The 17254-nt window shown below is 37.6% G+C and overlaps 1 protein-coding gene across 1 annotated transcript; it reads right to left on the bottom strand.

Moving 5' to 3' along the window:
- WEE2 (WEE1 homolog 2) lies at window positions 1–15836 on the bottom strand. Its single transcript, XM_015819024.1, has 11 exons — window positions 15480–15836; window positions 13225–13424; window positions 10239–10290; window positions 7876–8048; window positions 6127–6248; window positions 4460–4606; window positions 3621–3722; window positions 2634–2719; window positions 1585–1755; window positions 1353–1495; window positions 1–199 (listed from the first exon to the last, which is right to left on the bottom strand). Exons 1-11 carry the CDS (start codon window positions 15834–15836, stop codon window positions 1–3), a joined length of 1752 nt encoding a protein of 583 aa, XP_015674510.1.
- Window positions 15837–17254: the final 1418 nt, after the last annotated feature.

Raw genomic sequence — 17254 nt, 5'->3', positions numbered from 1 at the left:
TCAGTTATTTGAATGACTAGCATAGCCTGGTCCTCGATAGCCACTAGCAGTAAAACTAAAAGATCGAGCATTTTTTCCTCCCACCAGCCGCTTCTTGGTGTTTTGATGCCTTAAACCAATTCCAGATTCTTGTGCTCTGGTCCGTTCTAAAGATGGATTCTTTTGAAAGGCTTGGGCAACCCGGGCTGCTTTCAGCTCTCTATACAAAAATAAGACAATAGGATTAATAAACAATCCAGTGGACCATAATGAAATCAATGGAATCTTTCCCAAAATTAAGAATGCAGCTCGGTATGTTCAGTTTTCTTAATTCAATAGATGCTTCCTCATTCTGGAGTGAAATGATCTCTTACAGTAGAACAGAGCTGCTAAATTCAAATTCCATATGTTTTCTTGTCATGGAGAGTGCCTTGCAATGGAGAATAGCTTGTGAAATAAATGCCAATTCATCCTGTATAACAAAGGCATAGAGTCATGATGCCATGAAAGACTTTGAGGGAATCATAAGACCTCCTCTTAACTCTGCTTCTAAAAAATAATTGTATAGAAAAGTATTACATTATTAACTATATTCAAACTTTAGCATTTAAATTCAATATATTTTTGTCCTGTTCTTGCCTGATTTGCTAGATAGCTGTACTCTAATAAAAACAAACAAACATGGACCTTTATCTGAAAAAGTGAGCTGCGCCAGCACAAACACTACACTTAAATTAATTTAATATTATTCCCTATATGCAGTATTTTTTTCCTGTCTCATGTAAAATTAGAAAGATGGTTTGTCAATTTTTTAAAGAGGCTGCTGAAGACACCTGACTTGGCACTCCTATATAACCAAATGGATTGCTACCATCTCCACCTTGTTTCATGCATATATGGTGTGAAAAAAAGCACTTAAAAGGAGATACATAAGAACTCATGAAAAAAATCAACAATAAACAACTTCTATCTTTTCAAAACCATAGAACTTTAACCTTTCAAGAGAAATTTCCTCTGTGTAATGTTTTGTTAAAGACTACAAAATCAGCATATTTATATTCTGTAATGGCTGAGAGCAGTGGTGGGATTCAAATATGTGAACAACTGGTTCTCTGTGTGGATGCCGCTTCCAGAAGTCCATTCTGGGCCTGGGCAACAAAAAATTAGCTACCAGTTCTGCCAAAGGGTTGCGAACCAGCTGAATCCCACCACTGGCTGAGAGGGATAAAGGGATCCGGGTATGAAATTCAAATACAGGTGTAAGTAGCAGCTGGAGTATGTTCTCCAAGAAAGGAGTTAGCTTCCAAGCCACTTAGTACACAACTGTACCATTTACACATCTTTCTTTGCTATTAGAAAGCACAGGACTTCACCTTTCCAGCATAGCAGTTTTGAATTTCTCCACATTGAGCTGTTCCTGAAGCTGGGCAGCCTTGCCGAGAGATGGTCGGAGGAGAGGGTGCTTGGTTAGTGCAGCAGCTGATGGCCTCACTACTGGGTCAGGATGAACCATAAGCTGATATTCCACAAAACAAAAGAGAAAAGGTCTTTCACCACCACATTTTCAATGCCAGCATTCTTCTTGGCTCCCCCCAAAGGACTCACCTTGAGCAGTTCTGTAAAGTCACATGACAGTTGCTGAGGGATACGTGGAAGGTTGCCTCTGCGGATGTGGTGCCACGGGGTGTCATTGGCAGGCAACGGAGCCGCACCTGCTGCCAGAGCAATAGTTAAGGCAAGAGCAAAGATGTCTGCCTTGGGCAGATAGCAATATTGCTATGGAGGGAATAAGAGAAAACCCATACGCCCATGTCAGGTCACATTCAGTTAAGAAAATAATATTTTAAAAACAATAATGCATAGGTTTACATAAGTGGCATTCCCACAACATTCTATACATATTTCTAGAAATTACAGTATTTGCTGTGGACCAGAAGACGCATAAGAAATGTTTTCTTTAAATATAAATCTGGTTACTAGGTTTTCATTGACATGAAATATAAAGGTCAAACACGTAGCAAAAATACTAGAATATGCCCATATTAGCTATAATTCTGAAATAGGCAACTCATTAGAAGTGTGGAGCTACAACTACATTAACCCTTATCAGAACTATAAATGATTAGGGATAGAAGAGTGTAACAGTGTTCTGTGTGCTTTTGGCATATAGTCATATTGGCCACATGATCAAGGAAGCATCTTCAGAAAACACTGGCTATAACTGTGAATCAGAAATAGGCACCACTCTCTAGAGCAGGGGTCCTCAACCTTGGCAACTTTAAGACTTGTGGACTTCAACTCCCAGAATTCCTCACCCTGCTCTACAGTCAGACATGGCTGGCAGGGGGAACCTTTACTTTTTTACCACATCTGAACACCAATTGATTCCTGACCTAGGTTCAATGTATTCTCATTCCATGTTATTTAAAAATTTTTATCTAAATGTACCCAGATAGGTTTCTAATAGCTACATTAAGCCAATACATTTGGACCTCTTAAGAATGTAATGCCTCAATTCTTGTCTGGGGACTTTTACTAAATTAAGATTAATGTATGAATCTGAGTATAATAAAAGGAATAATATTGGAAGGGTCAGGAGAAGTTTCTTCTGCTTTGAAGATTCCAGTGCAACCCTAAAGTGCTCTGAGTTTTACCTCTTGCAAGACTTCATTGGCCAAGAAGCGGCAATCTCCCTCCTCTACTTGTGGATTGGTTATGGACGTCACATGTCCAAGATCCCCTGCCAAAGGAATATTGTCAGCAACAGAAATCATTACATGCATTACTGATTTTTAAAGGTTTTATTTTTGAACTTGTCCACTATGTCTGTACTAGGAGCTATCTATATTCAAAAGTTTTGTGGCATATATTTTAACTGCAATTAAATAGTTATTAGAGGACCATGAACATGTCTGTCTTTTCTCAATCTGCTGTCTTCTAAATGTATTTGACTTCAGCTCTCCGTACGATTTCACCCAGATTCTTTTCCTAAGAAAGACAGTGCCTAGAATACCACATTTGAAAGCGCAAGAAGAGCACTGCAGAGTCAGGACTGAGTTTGCATTCCAGCAGAAAATGCTTTTTTCTTAAACAAATATTGGATAGCTCAGTCACCTGGATCTTTTTCTATATAACATCATCCTTCTCTAAACCTCTTCTTATCACAGGCTACTTATGACTGAATGTACAATATATCTGAATATCTATTAACAGCGTACTATAGAATACATGCCAAAAATAGAACAATTATCACTTTGGCTATATTTTTTATTGTGGACAGTGACATTAGCTAACAAATTTCAAACATTTCCAGATCACCAGTCTTTACATCTCCTGGCTCTTCTGATTCCAATATTAAATACAGCCAGGATTCAGTCAGGCAGCTTTAGTTGTTTATAGTTCTGTTTTCCTTCTCTTGTAATTTAGCTGGGCTGCAAAAGCCCAGGCAAAGAAGCAGAGGTGTCACTGATCACACTTAACTAGCAATAACCTAGCTCAAACCCACTCACTTATAAATATGGTAGATTAGAAATGTGTAATGCAGCCTGCTCTGACATAGCAATGGATAAACATGCTATTGGCAAAGTGTATGTCAGAAATCATTTGACAACAAGTGGTCCAAAAGAAACCAAGTTACACACCAATTTTATATACCACATTTGAAGTAGCAATATCATCATCTTCCCCGTCACTCTCCTCTTGACCAGCAGACCCAGGTAGACTGCGGCATATAAAAATATTGCCTGCAATCAAGAAGAAATTGTGCTAGCTTGCAATATGCATTCAGATAACTTATATCAGTTACAGTCAATGTGGCTTACACATTATAAGCATCTGCACATCATAAAAGTGCCCATTAAGAAAAATACAGAAGTATGAACTCTGTTTGCTGTGAAAACCAATATTGTCCCAGGTGGCAAGATAAGCAGAAAGGATATGAGCAGAAATATAGAATATATATATTACCATACATACAATAGACCTCCAAATATTCTATTAGTCTTTGCATACAGCAAGGTACTAAGTGATTTTTAAAAATAAACTACCGTTGGGTGGTTTATACAGCACATTAAAACCAAACAATTACATTACTACATAATATTTTTAAACCCATGGCAGAAAGATCTATTAAGGATCATGCAACTTGAATCATAATCAATGATTTATGGGTGAACTTTAGTTGAGAATCTGTAGTGACCTTTCAGAGCTCTTTTCCAGAATGCTTACAATTCCAAATAAATATGAGAGGAAGTTTCAAAACCTTAAGTGTTAATGACCACATGCTAATTGCACCATCAAGCCTGAATTTGACCTAGTCACTCTAAGCAAAATCTATACCTCAGAGTTGTTGAAAAAACTGGAGAAGGAAAAATTCTATATATCACCACGAGGTTCTGAAGCAAAGATGGACTAAAAATCTAATCACTCTAATGATCTAATTACTTTAATGAATAAAGCATTACTGACGAGACACACTTACTGGGTTTGATATCCATATGAACCAGGCCAGAAGTGTGAATGTATTTCAGTCCCATGGAGACTTGTAATAAAATTTCCTTCAGCTCAGATTCTTTGAAATAATCTGCTGTCTTTGAATTTTCCAAAAGCACATCCTGAAGGCTCCCACCTATGGAAAACCAAGCATTCATTCCATTCCACTTCATTTCATTTCATTTCATTTCAATTCAATTCAATTAATTCAATTTCTATAGCCACCCATCTCAGTCAATGACTCTGAGCAGGTTACAATTCAAAAATATATTACAATTAAACACTAAATAACATAATAAAGACAATAAAATATTCATACATAGCAAAGTTATTCTGTGTGCTATCTGATAGCACATAGACCCCTGAATCACTCGTCTGGGGGCCCTTTCACACAGATATTATTACCAGTTTCCAACTGTTTGTTGCAAATCCTGCAGTTATACTTGCTGTTGTGATAACAGCCAGAGATGACCCACACCCTTTCTACCTAATGAAAAAAGAAGTGCAGATGACATCTATTCCTCCTTGCCCCACATTTATCTTCTTGTCTAGTACTGCCACATTCAGTTACAAGATGAATAAGAGAAAGAAACCAATATGCTTGCACAAAGTCTGGTGCAAGGGCACCATGGCACTCAGGAGGGAGGGAAATCATGGAGCTCCCACAAATTGGAAAACTGCCTAACCCAAAATCCTGAAGAATTCAACCAGTTAAAATTACAAAACAGGAGATTTTGCAAAATCCCAGTTTGGGATTTTGAGCATTGAGCCAGAAGAAAATTAGCTTGGATTTGGTTCCAAAATTCTATGTTAAAGTACCCATGAGATATGAAGATTTAACCAGCTTCCCTAAATTCGATTCTTCTTTATTTCTGATGCTTGTCTAGGACAAGAACTGACTTGAATTTTGGAAACTGAAGTCCAACAAGTACAAAATGTACCAGGTTGGGAAAGGGTGAATAATGAAGAAAGCTGATGTGAAAACTTCATGAAAAGTGATCACATTTGCTATTCTTATCAGGTTTCCAATAAAGATTTGGTAGGATACTGCCCAAACCGGTTTGAATTTACAATTAAGCTGTGATGTTAGAAAATGGTTTCAGGTAATTACAAAAGAAAAGCAATTTGTTCTAATTAGAGAGAACCAATATTCATAATTTACAGGCTTAGAATAGCAGTACACTAGCCAGGTTTCTTAAACCAAAGTCATCTGCATATATGTTGCAGGAAAATCCAACTGATGGCCAAGCCATCAAAGCCACAGTACTTTGATACATGCTGCAGCTTGAGTGAAGGAATGATGCTCAACTGATTCTCAGCTGGAGCACTTTAAAAGAACTAGGAATTCAGAAGCACATCTATTTTCTCCCATATCTTCTCTTATTACAATTCTTGATACCTGAACTCATTAGTACTAGACTTTTAAAGTTCATAGATATTAAACATAATTAATTGTTACAGCCTCTCTCAACTTGAAATCCTTTGCCCCATTACAAAGTAGTAAACTATAAGCCCCATAATTTACAACTAGCATGGAAGTCTGGTGCAAGATATATATCATGTTATCCATAAGGCTGCACTGCATGAAAGAATTCATAATGTTTCCTGAATTTGGCACTGTGAAGCAAAAATCTTCAGAGGGACCCATTTCCTTACCATTGCAGTGCTCATTCTGTATGATCATGTGATCATCTTCTGCCCAAGCAGAGTAGTAACGGACAACATGGGGATGATGACCAAGTACTGCATGTGCATAGACTTCCCGCAAAGCCATCTGCCTGCAGGCAGACACAGAAAAAAGAGAGCCACAATTCCAGCTAGGATACTGTTATGAGGTTAGGATTTTGACAGGAAAGGGTTTCAGAAGTTGTTCTGGAGATACCTTAGATTGGTTCCCACAGCAGACTACACTAGCAGCTGGGTTCAGTCAATTCACTAAGCAAATCACTTTGCTTACTGCAACACAGGAATCCAGTTTACAGAAACATCTGTGGAGATTTTCAGTCACCCAGGTCATTGTTATTAAGTTATGGAGTCCAAATCCAGCTTTTTGTCTCTGTAATTGTCCCAAAGGTGCTTTTCCAAAAGGCAACTGGACCGTCTAGTTTTTTCTTTGAAAATGTTTCACTTCTATCCAAAAAGGTTCTTCAATTCTAGTGAGAACTCTAGTTAGAACTGAAGAAGCTTCTTGGATGAGAAGTGAAATGTTTTCAAAGAACCCCCCCCCCCCAAGAAAGTCCAGTTGCCTTTTGGAAAAGCACCTTTGGGACAATTACAGAGACAAAAAGCTGGATTTGGACTCCATAACTTAATAACAACTTGTGAAGTGCTATTATCTAAAACTCTAATATCATTGGGAATGTTGATTTTTGACCATATTTCATGTTGCCATAAAATTCTAGGTACTTCCTTTCAAGTGAAAGAAAGCTTGGATAGATGAAATATAAAAAAACATGGGTAATTTTTACAGCTTTGAACATAGATTTAATAGAAGTGCCCAACCTGTCAGCTCACAAGATAGAATAGGTTTTACACAGCACATTGATAGGGTTAGGGTTAATCTCCAACAGTGAGTGGAGATTAATTATTCTGGAGATTTCAGGAATTTTAAGGAATAAATGGATGTCTCAGAGCTTTCACTTTTGATTTTAATCTACCACCCCACATTTAAAAATATGTAAAGTTGGGAGCAAAGTATTTGCCCGTATTTATTCTTTAAAAGATGTGTGGCCATATACTTTAGTATCGATGGACTAAAGAAAAGCTACTTTGAAGGACAAGATAAAAAATATGTTTATAGACATTTGATGGCTTTTGAAAAAGTGTTCTAATTTGTTTAATGTCACTTTTTTTCAAGGCCCAGTTATAGCAAAAAGCAACATACAGCTGACCTTGGAAAAAGCTAAACAGTCCAGTTTATACTTGAATGGGACCCAGTGGTGGGATTCAAATATGTGAACAACCAGTTCTCTGTGTGGATGCTGCTTTCAAAAGTCCATTCTGGGCCTGGGCAACAAAAAATTAGCTACCGGTTCTGCCAAAGTGGTGCAAACTGGCTGAATCCCACCACTGATGGGACCCCTCCAGGAGTTTCCAAGACTATAGAAAAAACTAAGAATTTTTTAAAAATATCACAGAAGGCTAGGGCAAAACCATATCAATAGGTTATCAAGAAAACAATATGGATGGATTCAAGAATTAAGCTCAATGCAAGAAAAGACATTTTCAAAACCTAGCTAAATGATACTGATCTGTATACTGTCAAGAAAACATAATAGAAGATGTACTCTTTAGTTTCAAAAATTCAGAAGTAAATGTTGTCTGGAAGACATGGTTTTAATCTATCATTGGAGGAGGAAGGGTGGCATGTACAGAGATATTTATAATTTTACACTGTACACTTACTCATCTGAGGACCCAGCGAGGGGTTTCTTTGAGCGTTTGATGGCATAGACACAACCATCCAGTCTTTTGATGCACTTATAAACAGAACCAAATTCCCCCACACCAATCTTCTCCAGCTCAAGGAATTCCTTTTTGTAGCGGGAAACCATGTTGCTCTCACGCAAGAGGAATCTCTAAGGATAGATGAGAAGGATAGATAAGGCTGCCCTGCTCACCAAAGATCAAGGAGAGCTTGTTGATCTCCTGTAATACAAAATCTTATTTCAGGCTCCTCTATAGTCACTTGCCATTATTTACCCAAACCTTTCCAAATTTTATAGTTTCTAGATATAGAGGACTATGCTCCATCCTCAACCTTCTTTAAGTGTAGTTTTTTGGACAGTTATAGTTACCTGAGTTTATACAATATATAAAGTAACAATCCATTATTTTCAAACCATAGTAACTAGGTTCCAGAGCTTCTAGCCTGGAAACAGTAGCAATACCATGGAGCATTCAGCCGTGGAAAGCATTTTATGGCAGTCCAGGTGTTTGTGAATTAAAATATCAAGCATCCCTAGGAAACATGGCTAAGGAGAAGGATGCTGGGAGTTGTACTTCATTATCTAGACCCCTACTCACAATCAAATTCCTGTAACTGTCTTCTATTTCCCATCATTATACTCTGACTAGGATTACTTCAGCATCAAAGCAATCTCTTTTCTACTCCTTTTCTCCAGTCTTGATTTCTTTAACGAGTTTGCTTGAACAAGAAATCCAGGGATCTTCAACCCCTGCATATTTCTGATGATTTTTGAGGGGTGGTTTGTTGAAAATACTGTTCTTAAATGAATAAGGTCATTTAAGTGTTCACCTTAACCCTTTCATTTTATTTCTCAACACCAAGGGGAAAAAAGATGCTAAAGAAGACTAAGGGGTATATTTTAGAATCAGCCTGGTTTTCCACCAAAAGAGGGCAATGCTGCTTTATCCCTTCTACATTTCAAGTAGGAAACAAAAATCCACCTTGTAAATCCTAATAATTTTGCTGTGACTCAAGGGGAAGAGAGGATAATAGGATATTTGAGGAGAACACAACAGCAGAAGGTATTTACTGCTCAGTAAAACTGTTTTTCTCTTCCCCACACCATAATACTCTTTAAGGAGCTTTGTCTTGATTAGGTTTTCAATTAGAGACTTTTAATTGCCTAATTTATCCTGTAGTAATTAATAGTCACTTGTAACAATGGTAAGAAAAGAATTCAGGGTTCAATAAACTAGTTTTCTTCCCAACTTCCAAAATCTCTTCTCCTTAACAGGCCATAGTTTTCCATATTTACAGATTGGAGACAATGTTTATTTCATTTTAGAAGCTGCTTGGAAGACTAATTAAAATATGAAACACGTGTTTAATTGATTTAATAAAAGTGTAGCATAATCAAATAAGGAATGGTTTTTGTAACTGGGACTTTCTTAGCCTTCAGAATATTATTTTCAATTATATTAAAATTGTACATATATTTTGGTTTCAAATTGTGTTCCTCTTAAATGGAAGCAATCCTAAACATTTACAGAAAATAACTATACCATTAGCACTAAAGTGTGATATGGATATTAGAACAAGTCCTTATCACACCTGAAGGCAGGTGATGGATTCACAGTACCTGGAACATTTTTGCCCTCCAATTTAGCAGAAGTGCAGATAGCTCCGATACAATGACCATCTGCCACTTGAAATAATTGCCTCATTTCAATAGTTGGGCAATCTCTCAGACTGAAGTCTACAGGTGTTGCATATCATAGTGTATGGATATGCAATGCTCTGGATCTGATTCTAACAAGGTGCAATACAGTGATGTGGTACCTCCTTAAAGTTAAAGCAGTTATATCTTTTTCCCAGGACCATAGGGAGCCATAGGATTATCTACAGCCATTACAAAGACATTGCATTACTGCCCTCTTCGTTTCTTTCTTTCTTTCTTTCTTTCTTTCTTTCTTTCTTTCTTTCTTTCTTTCTTTCTTTCTTTCTTTCTTTCTTTCTTTCTTTCTTCCTGAGTTAAAGTGTAGATTTTTCTTTGAAAATGTGTTCCAAATCATGGTTTCTCTGTTGTTCAAGGGTAGTGCAGATATTTTCTTGCAACCAAATTAAGTAAAATTGGGTGGTATTACTAACTGGAGAAGAACCTAATGCTGGGAAAGATTGAGGACAATAGAAGAACGGGATGACAGAGAATGAGATGGCTGGATGGAGTCACTGAAGCAGTAGGTGTGAGCTTAAATGGACTCCAGAAGATGGTAGAAGACAGGAAGGCCTGGTGGAACATTGTCCATGGGGTCATGATGGGTCAGACACAACTTCACAACTAACAACACTTATTACTCACTTTGGCAGGCATTCCCAGCTCCATTGGTCCATCTGTTTGGTTGGGATCCTCTCTAAAATGGTAAGTTTAATCACACGTGTTAGTTTCATATTCCAATGATATAGGTGTGAACCTTCTAAATATTTCAATATTAGTAGTTTCTATGGGTATCATATCTATGAATTGCTGTGAATCCAGATAGCTGGTATATGGTAGCAAAGAGTTTTCAATAATTTTCTACCATATAATTATCATTAGATTTATTTTGCAGCCAAGCTCCAGTAGCACTATTATTTTGGAGATACGCCCAGGCTCTACGAAGGAATTACATAGACACTTCTATAGATCAACATTCAAAGAACTGAAAAACATTCATTCTGGAACCCTAGCAGATGCACTCCTGAATTTGGGAGATGTTATTAATTTATATTTTCATAAAGGAACAATTTCCTATTATATTGAAGTTATGAGCCTAAATAAAATAATAAAATAAAATAATATGGGGAATGACAGTATGCTATTCTAAGCTGCCTTGGAAGGAAACCTGTCTCCAGCTATGGCAGGTTAGCAAGATCAGGTCAGACGTCTCTTTTGACCAGTGTCTGTAGATGTGTGGTAACTCCTGCAGTGAACAGGGGAACACACCGTAACAAATATTTAATAATGAGAGTCACTGTTGTCGTATTCAGTGAGGACTCAAACTTTTCTTTCTATACTAGGCCAACAAACAACAAATGGATCTACAATACAGGCTTAAATCAATTTTACACCCAATTGTTAGACAATCTGGGAATTACACTCCCCCAAGAGGTAGCAATTTTGGGGTTCTTCAAGAGTCATAACTCTTTCCGAAAGAACAAGTGCCAGCCATGGCCAGGGACACATAAATTCTTCATATGCACTAATTACATCCAAACAGCGTGGACTTGTTGATGTATTGCATCAATTTCCAGTTGGATTGATGCAATACATGGGGCTGGCCTTGAAGATCATCTAGAAGCAACTACTCCAGAATGTAGCAGTGCATCAGTTTTGGACACTCCATAGTTTGCCCAAATTAGATTGCTGCTGCATGAGCTGTACTGATTCCCACTTGTTTTCCAGGTGCAATTCAAGATGCTAATTTTTTTAAAGCCCTACATAACACAGTGCCTGATCTCCTCCCTTAAATATTGTCATCTCTTGGGACTGTGGAAGGGTGTCTTCTCTGTAGCCCTAGTCTTTGGAATAGCCTCCCACTCAAAGAGCCCCTACTCTTTTAGCCTTCCAGAAGGCTGTGAAGATCTGGTTATTCCTACAATAGGGCTTAGTTTGGTTGCTTAGTGGGAAGGATTGTCCTGTTATTCTATTATTTTTATTGTTTATTATGAACCACTGAGGATCACTACCACATAGGTTCATAGAATGAAATAAAATATGTGCAATAGAAAATTCCCTTTCTTTGGGGAAAATCATGAATGTTTATACAATGTGATTAACTTGGATAAATTGCTATGGTACTGGCCTAGAAATCAGGAGATGATGAGTTCTAGTCCCACGTTAAGCATAAAAGCTGGCTGGTTACCTTGAGCCAGTCCCTCCCTCTCAGCCCACTCACTTCAAAGAGTTGTTGTTATGGGGAAAATAGAAGGAGGAAGGAGTATTGTGTGTGTTTGCCACCTTGAGTTATTTGTAATAGCAATAGCACTTAGACTTATCTACTGTTCCACAGTGATTTACAGCACTCTCTAGGTGGTTTACAGACTCAGCATATTGCACCCAACAATCTGGGTCCTCATTTTACCGACCTCAGAAGGATGGAAGGCTGAGTCAACCTTAAGCGGGTCAGGACTGAACTCCTGGCAGTGGGCAAAGTTTGCCTGCAATATTGCATTCTAACCACTACACTACCACTAACACCAATAATAAAGGCAGGATATAAATAAATAAATAAATAAATATAACAAAATGATACCATTGTTTGCTTTCCTCTTACCATATTCCTGTGGCTAACTGTAAAATGAGTATGGATGTGTGTGTAATTTAGTTTTATTTAATAGTAAAATATAAATATGGTTCCCCCACTCCCCAATCCCATCCTAATTCCCAGGTGGTTTGGCAATTTAGCTTTGAAGTTTAGGCCAAAGGTTTCCAAGAAATGTACATAGACATTTTGCTGATTCACACAATTCTTTTTGACATATAGCAAAAGCAACTATTTCAATTAAGGTGATGGCATTGAGAACTTTCTGTCTTCAGAGAAGTCTGCCTCGGTGATTTATCCTCTGACATCTTGTAGAATCAAATTAAATGGGGGACTTATAGACCAATCATCCTACTGCATAAATGAAAGATAAATTCAAAGTGAAAATATTAAATGGCTGTCTAGCCTTCCCTGAAAGACATATACATGTTATGTTACACTGGTTAGCCCTTCTGGGCCTCTTCATAAACTACAGCAATATTTTTGGAAATATCCTGTCTCTTGCAGAGTATGTTTTGGGGGCAGGAACAGAAACAGTAAGCAAATTGTTCTGAAAAGCATGTCCATCATTTCTATTCATCTTGTTGATGAGTCCAACAGGCTGCTGAGAATATTCAATATTTCTTGAAACAGAGATTTTGAAAGCCAGTGGATCACTAATACTTGAATACTAAAATAATATTCTTCAAGCACCTGGATGTTACACAGTGGGAATCGGGACCTCCTCTCTATCTTATTCATCAAGAAAATAGAATAGATTTCTGTGTTATAGGAAGGCAGACTCCAGATGAACATTAGGAAAAATTACCAAACAGTAAGAATAGTTCAACAGAGGGGAGCTGTGATGTTTCGATTGTGTTGAATATATCTAACATAAACTAGACAACTACTGTATGTGTCATGGATGCTTCCATTTGGATTTCTTTTTGGATCAGTGAGTTACATTAAACAATCTAAATTCTAACCTTATGATTCTACAGAGATGACTACCGGATCATCTTATTTTGCATCCTTTGAGAAATATCTTAGGAAGAAAACACTCACGACTCCCCTCTGGCTTTCCTCTTGCCGCTGGGATGGAAGACCATCTGTCGGTACGATTCAGGTGTAAACGGATTAATATTAACCAAAGAAGCTGGAGGAGCCTCCTCTGGGTCAGGACAGGAAGTGAATCTCAAGTTCCTCATCCCTTTGGAGGGAAATTTTCCCACAGGTGAAGGGAAAGCTGTCTTACTTAAGAGACTCTAGAGCAAAATACAAACAAATAAAATTGCCCATGGGAAAACCTCTACAGCATGAGGATTTTACAACTGCTCAAGATCTAATATTCCCAATATCAAAATACATTATGCAGGCTTTTACTGTATTTCAGAATTGTTGCATGCTCCACACACCGTTTTACTAAACCAGTTCAAATTTGATCTAATGCACTCAGGTGGTCTTGTGAGACTCACGTTGGGGGAAAAACCCAACATCTATCCACTCTGATCCCACCTTGCAGAAAGCAAAGATTTCCCTCTTCACTTTGCAGAGAAAGAATGAAGAATGTTTTTTTAAAAAAACTGTAGTAGCGTGCCATCTTCCAAGGAGTCCAGTAATGCCTTCCTACATTCACCCCTAAGTGGCTCATTCCAGCAAGGACTTTGTCACTTGATTCTGTTTAATCAAGGACATTGGCTGGAATCAAGGATATTTCCATACAGAAAGGCTGCTCAGATCAAAGACCAACACTATCCTTTCACGTCCCTACAAGTCTGGGGGCTTCCAATGGCCATTGCAATGACATTTCCCCACAGTTCTATGATTATTTCCCTTGTCATTTTGGGTAAGTGCAGCTATTGGAACAAGCAAGAGATAAGATTAGCTGCAATTTTTAGCACTCTTCTACCAAAGGAGATAATTATAGAATAGTTTTAGGGAACTGCTCATAAAGGAATAGACTATTAGTCCACCAGTCAGTATTGGTTATATTGAGATCTCAAGCTGGAATCTTTCCCAGCAATGCATGGCTGAAACTCATCCAATCTCTGAATTAAGCTTTGAGCCATTCTGAAAGGCTCTTCTTTATCTGCAGCCTGAAAACCAGAGGTCAGCTATGAACCTCAGTTTCCTGTTAAGCTGTTCTTTGTCAGTTATACAGTTTTAGAAATCAAGGAAAGAAGAATGTCTGATTGCTTATCTTTGTTATTTTATCAGTAAGTTATTTCTGACAGCAAAGCCTCAATCAATGCTCTAGATGTTCATGCAGTCTTTAGACATCCATCCAAATGAGCAGAAAGACAGAATGTGGAATGTTCAAATAGTTCCGTTTCAAATTTTAAGAAAGCAAAATAGAATTGAATAATGCACCAGGATCATACTCTATATCCTGCTGGGAGTCTACATTTAAGCCTGTATGACAAAAAGTCAGGAAATGCTTTGAGGTATAGTTCTATCTGCAGTGCTGCATTGAGTCATCTTGTTAAAGAATCAAGAATAAAGGTGAACATATTCTCTTGATCCCTAGCTATTCATCCAGAAAAATGTAGGCATTGCTTTTGTGAGGATAGGTAGAATGGAGCTCCCAAAACGCATTGGTACCTAGCCCAGCATCACCTCTGAAGCAGATGTACATTTTTATCTCCCCTTTTCACTGTTATTCATTTCTTCCTGTTATTCATTTTATCCTCACAGTAATCCTGTGCAAATAATCCAAACAGGTGATAGTGACCAGCCCCATGATTGTGAGAGCAGAAATCCAACCCATCCAGTTGTTGGAAGCTTACAATCTAAATGTACTGCCACATTTTACAATTCCCAAAGAATAAGCAAGGGGTAAATTATGTTTGTTTAGCATAACTTGAATGCTGCTCATTACTATGCATACACTAAATATATATGTTGTGCAGTAGAGTCTAATAAAACAATGTTCATGCTCTGACAGATATAATACATCATTTAATTAAAATCTCAAAATGTGCCTTTCGGTGCTCTTCAAGTAACAAGCTTAGATTCATCTTTTTGAAGCTTATTATTATGTCTGGGCACACTGTTTGGGATTCACCCAAAGAATTCAAAGCTGAACACTAATGGAGGAATATGTAGCCTCTGTCTGTCCTCTAAGGAAGGAGAGAGCTGACATGACCAATTTCACTTAAAACAGCATATATGTTTTATGGACCATAAATCCAGAAGCAATTAGCAATATTAAGTTTCAAGCATGATGAAAGACTGAAGATCAAGAATATGCTCTTACAGTAGTTGGCTTGGATACTCTCAGAAGAACAGTTTGTGAATTATTATTGTCATCATCACCGTACCTTTGGAGTATTCGGGGTATCACAGAGTTGCAGCTTCTGCCAAGTAACATAATGCAAAGGAGTTCCAGGATAATCTTCCAAAGGGACAGTTTTCTTTCGCAAAGATTCCCTACATCCCCTGATAGGATTCACCCAAGAACTTGGGCGTGCCGGAGAGCAATCATTCAATTGTCTCTGAGGGGTCACTGGAAAAGGAGAATTCGTTCTCCAGTTCTGAAACTCACAATTTTTCTGTGGAGTGACATGCTTCATATCTTCCACTCTTAAGCTAATATCCTCTTCCAACTCATTTTCTTCTCCACATATGGAAAAATCCAGCCTCTGTATGAGTTTGTTACTGCTGCTCCAATCATCCATTGCAGCTGAAAAAGGCAGGAAGACATATCACGCTAAGACATAATTTAATTAGTGTGCTGACTATGGCTTAGAGAGGCTTATCATGGCTCACATATAGTGCTAATAGATAAGTGCAACAGATACACCCAGTCAAAATCATAGTCTGGATTCAGACATCAAATTATGCTTTGCTTAACTATGATTCAATTAAACCCCAAGTAACTGGATTTAAACAAAATGGCTCACAGATTTCAAAGTTAAGATTCACAAACCACCTTAAAATTTAACATGTATGAATTCACCCAGAAAGTATTTCACAAAAAGATATGAACTCTGTATAGTAACCATCACAATCCTGAAATCAGATATGCGAAACTTGCATCCTAGATGATGAGTTTGTTTCTTCAAATCAAGCCCAATTCTTTAAAAAGCTTTTAGTCTCTTCTTCAAGGACTTGGTTAGCCTTTATAATAAACTGTCTTGATTTGTTCCTAATCAGATAACTACTGCTAGCTGTTCAGAGGCAAGCTTTATATACAGAGCACCATTTTGAAAAGGCCCTTATTTTATATTCAGATTCAAATGAACACTATCTGGTATGGTAAATAGCCCTTTAAAAAAGGACAGGCTGCTATTTTTCAGTGAAATCATGGCACAATATTCTATTAAACTAACATGCTGAGTAGGCTAAAAAGGAAATAACCCCATTCAATAAGTACACTTCAGCACATTTTCAGGTAAGCGTGAATGGGATAAGGTATGCACTCATTTGAGGCAAACACTTGTCATACAAGGTTTAAGTCATCCAACGGATATATAAGTAAATTAAAGAAAGGTTGGACATAATGTCTTTTTATGTAGTCTCCCAGTCAAGAGAAGAAAAGGTTTCTGTAGATACAAAATCATTGAACCAGGTAGCAAATATTGCCTTACTCCCAACCCTTTTATAACAGAAAAACTTATTCACTACCCCAACAGCAGTTGCAGCAACTCAACTGGTACTGAAGTTAAAAGCACAGTAGCATCTATTCAAAATTATCCTTGAACTTCCTGTTAAAAACCACTCATTGGGCCTTATGGATTATGCTGGAGTTTACAAACATCACTTCCTGCATATCCTGTGCTCTCTAAAGTAATTCTGTAAAAACTTGCATTGTTCTGTGAGTCATTCAGAATTAAACAATATTGCAAGATGAGTTGATGGACCTTAAGCAAAGGCAAGATAAGGATGCCTTTAAACAAAATCACAAATCACTGAACTGTAGCTCTGGGGAAGGGAATCTTACAGTTTGGAACTAGTTTGCCGCTGTCTGCTTCCAAAATATCTTTTGCTATTCACCCCACTGTACAGCTCAATAATTTTCTGGTCTCCGATCCAATTCTAACTAGGTTCATCTCTGCTTAGGTGTTTGAGATAAACCCAAGTCAGCTAGATTCTT

This window comes from Protobothrops mucrosquamatus, unplaced genomic scaffold (assembly GCF_001527695.2).
Source record: "Protobothrops mucrosquamatus isolate PMUCROS unplaced genomic scaffold, P.Mucros_1.0 scaffold849, whole genome shotgun sequence".
Taxonomy (NCBI): domain Eukaryota; kingdom Metazoa; phylum Chordata; class Lepidosauria; order Squamata; family Viperidae; genus Protobothrops; species Protobothrops mucrosquamatus.
Note: the sequence above shows the minus strand (reverse complement) of the source record. Positions and strands in the feature narration are given on the sequence as shown.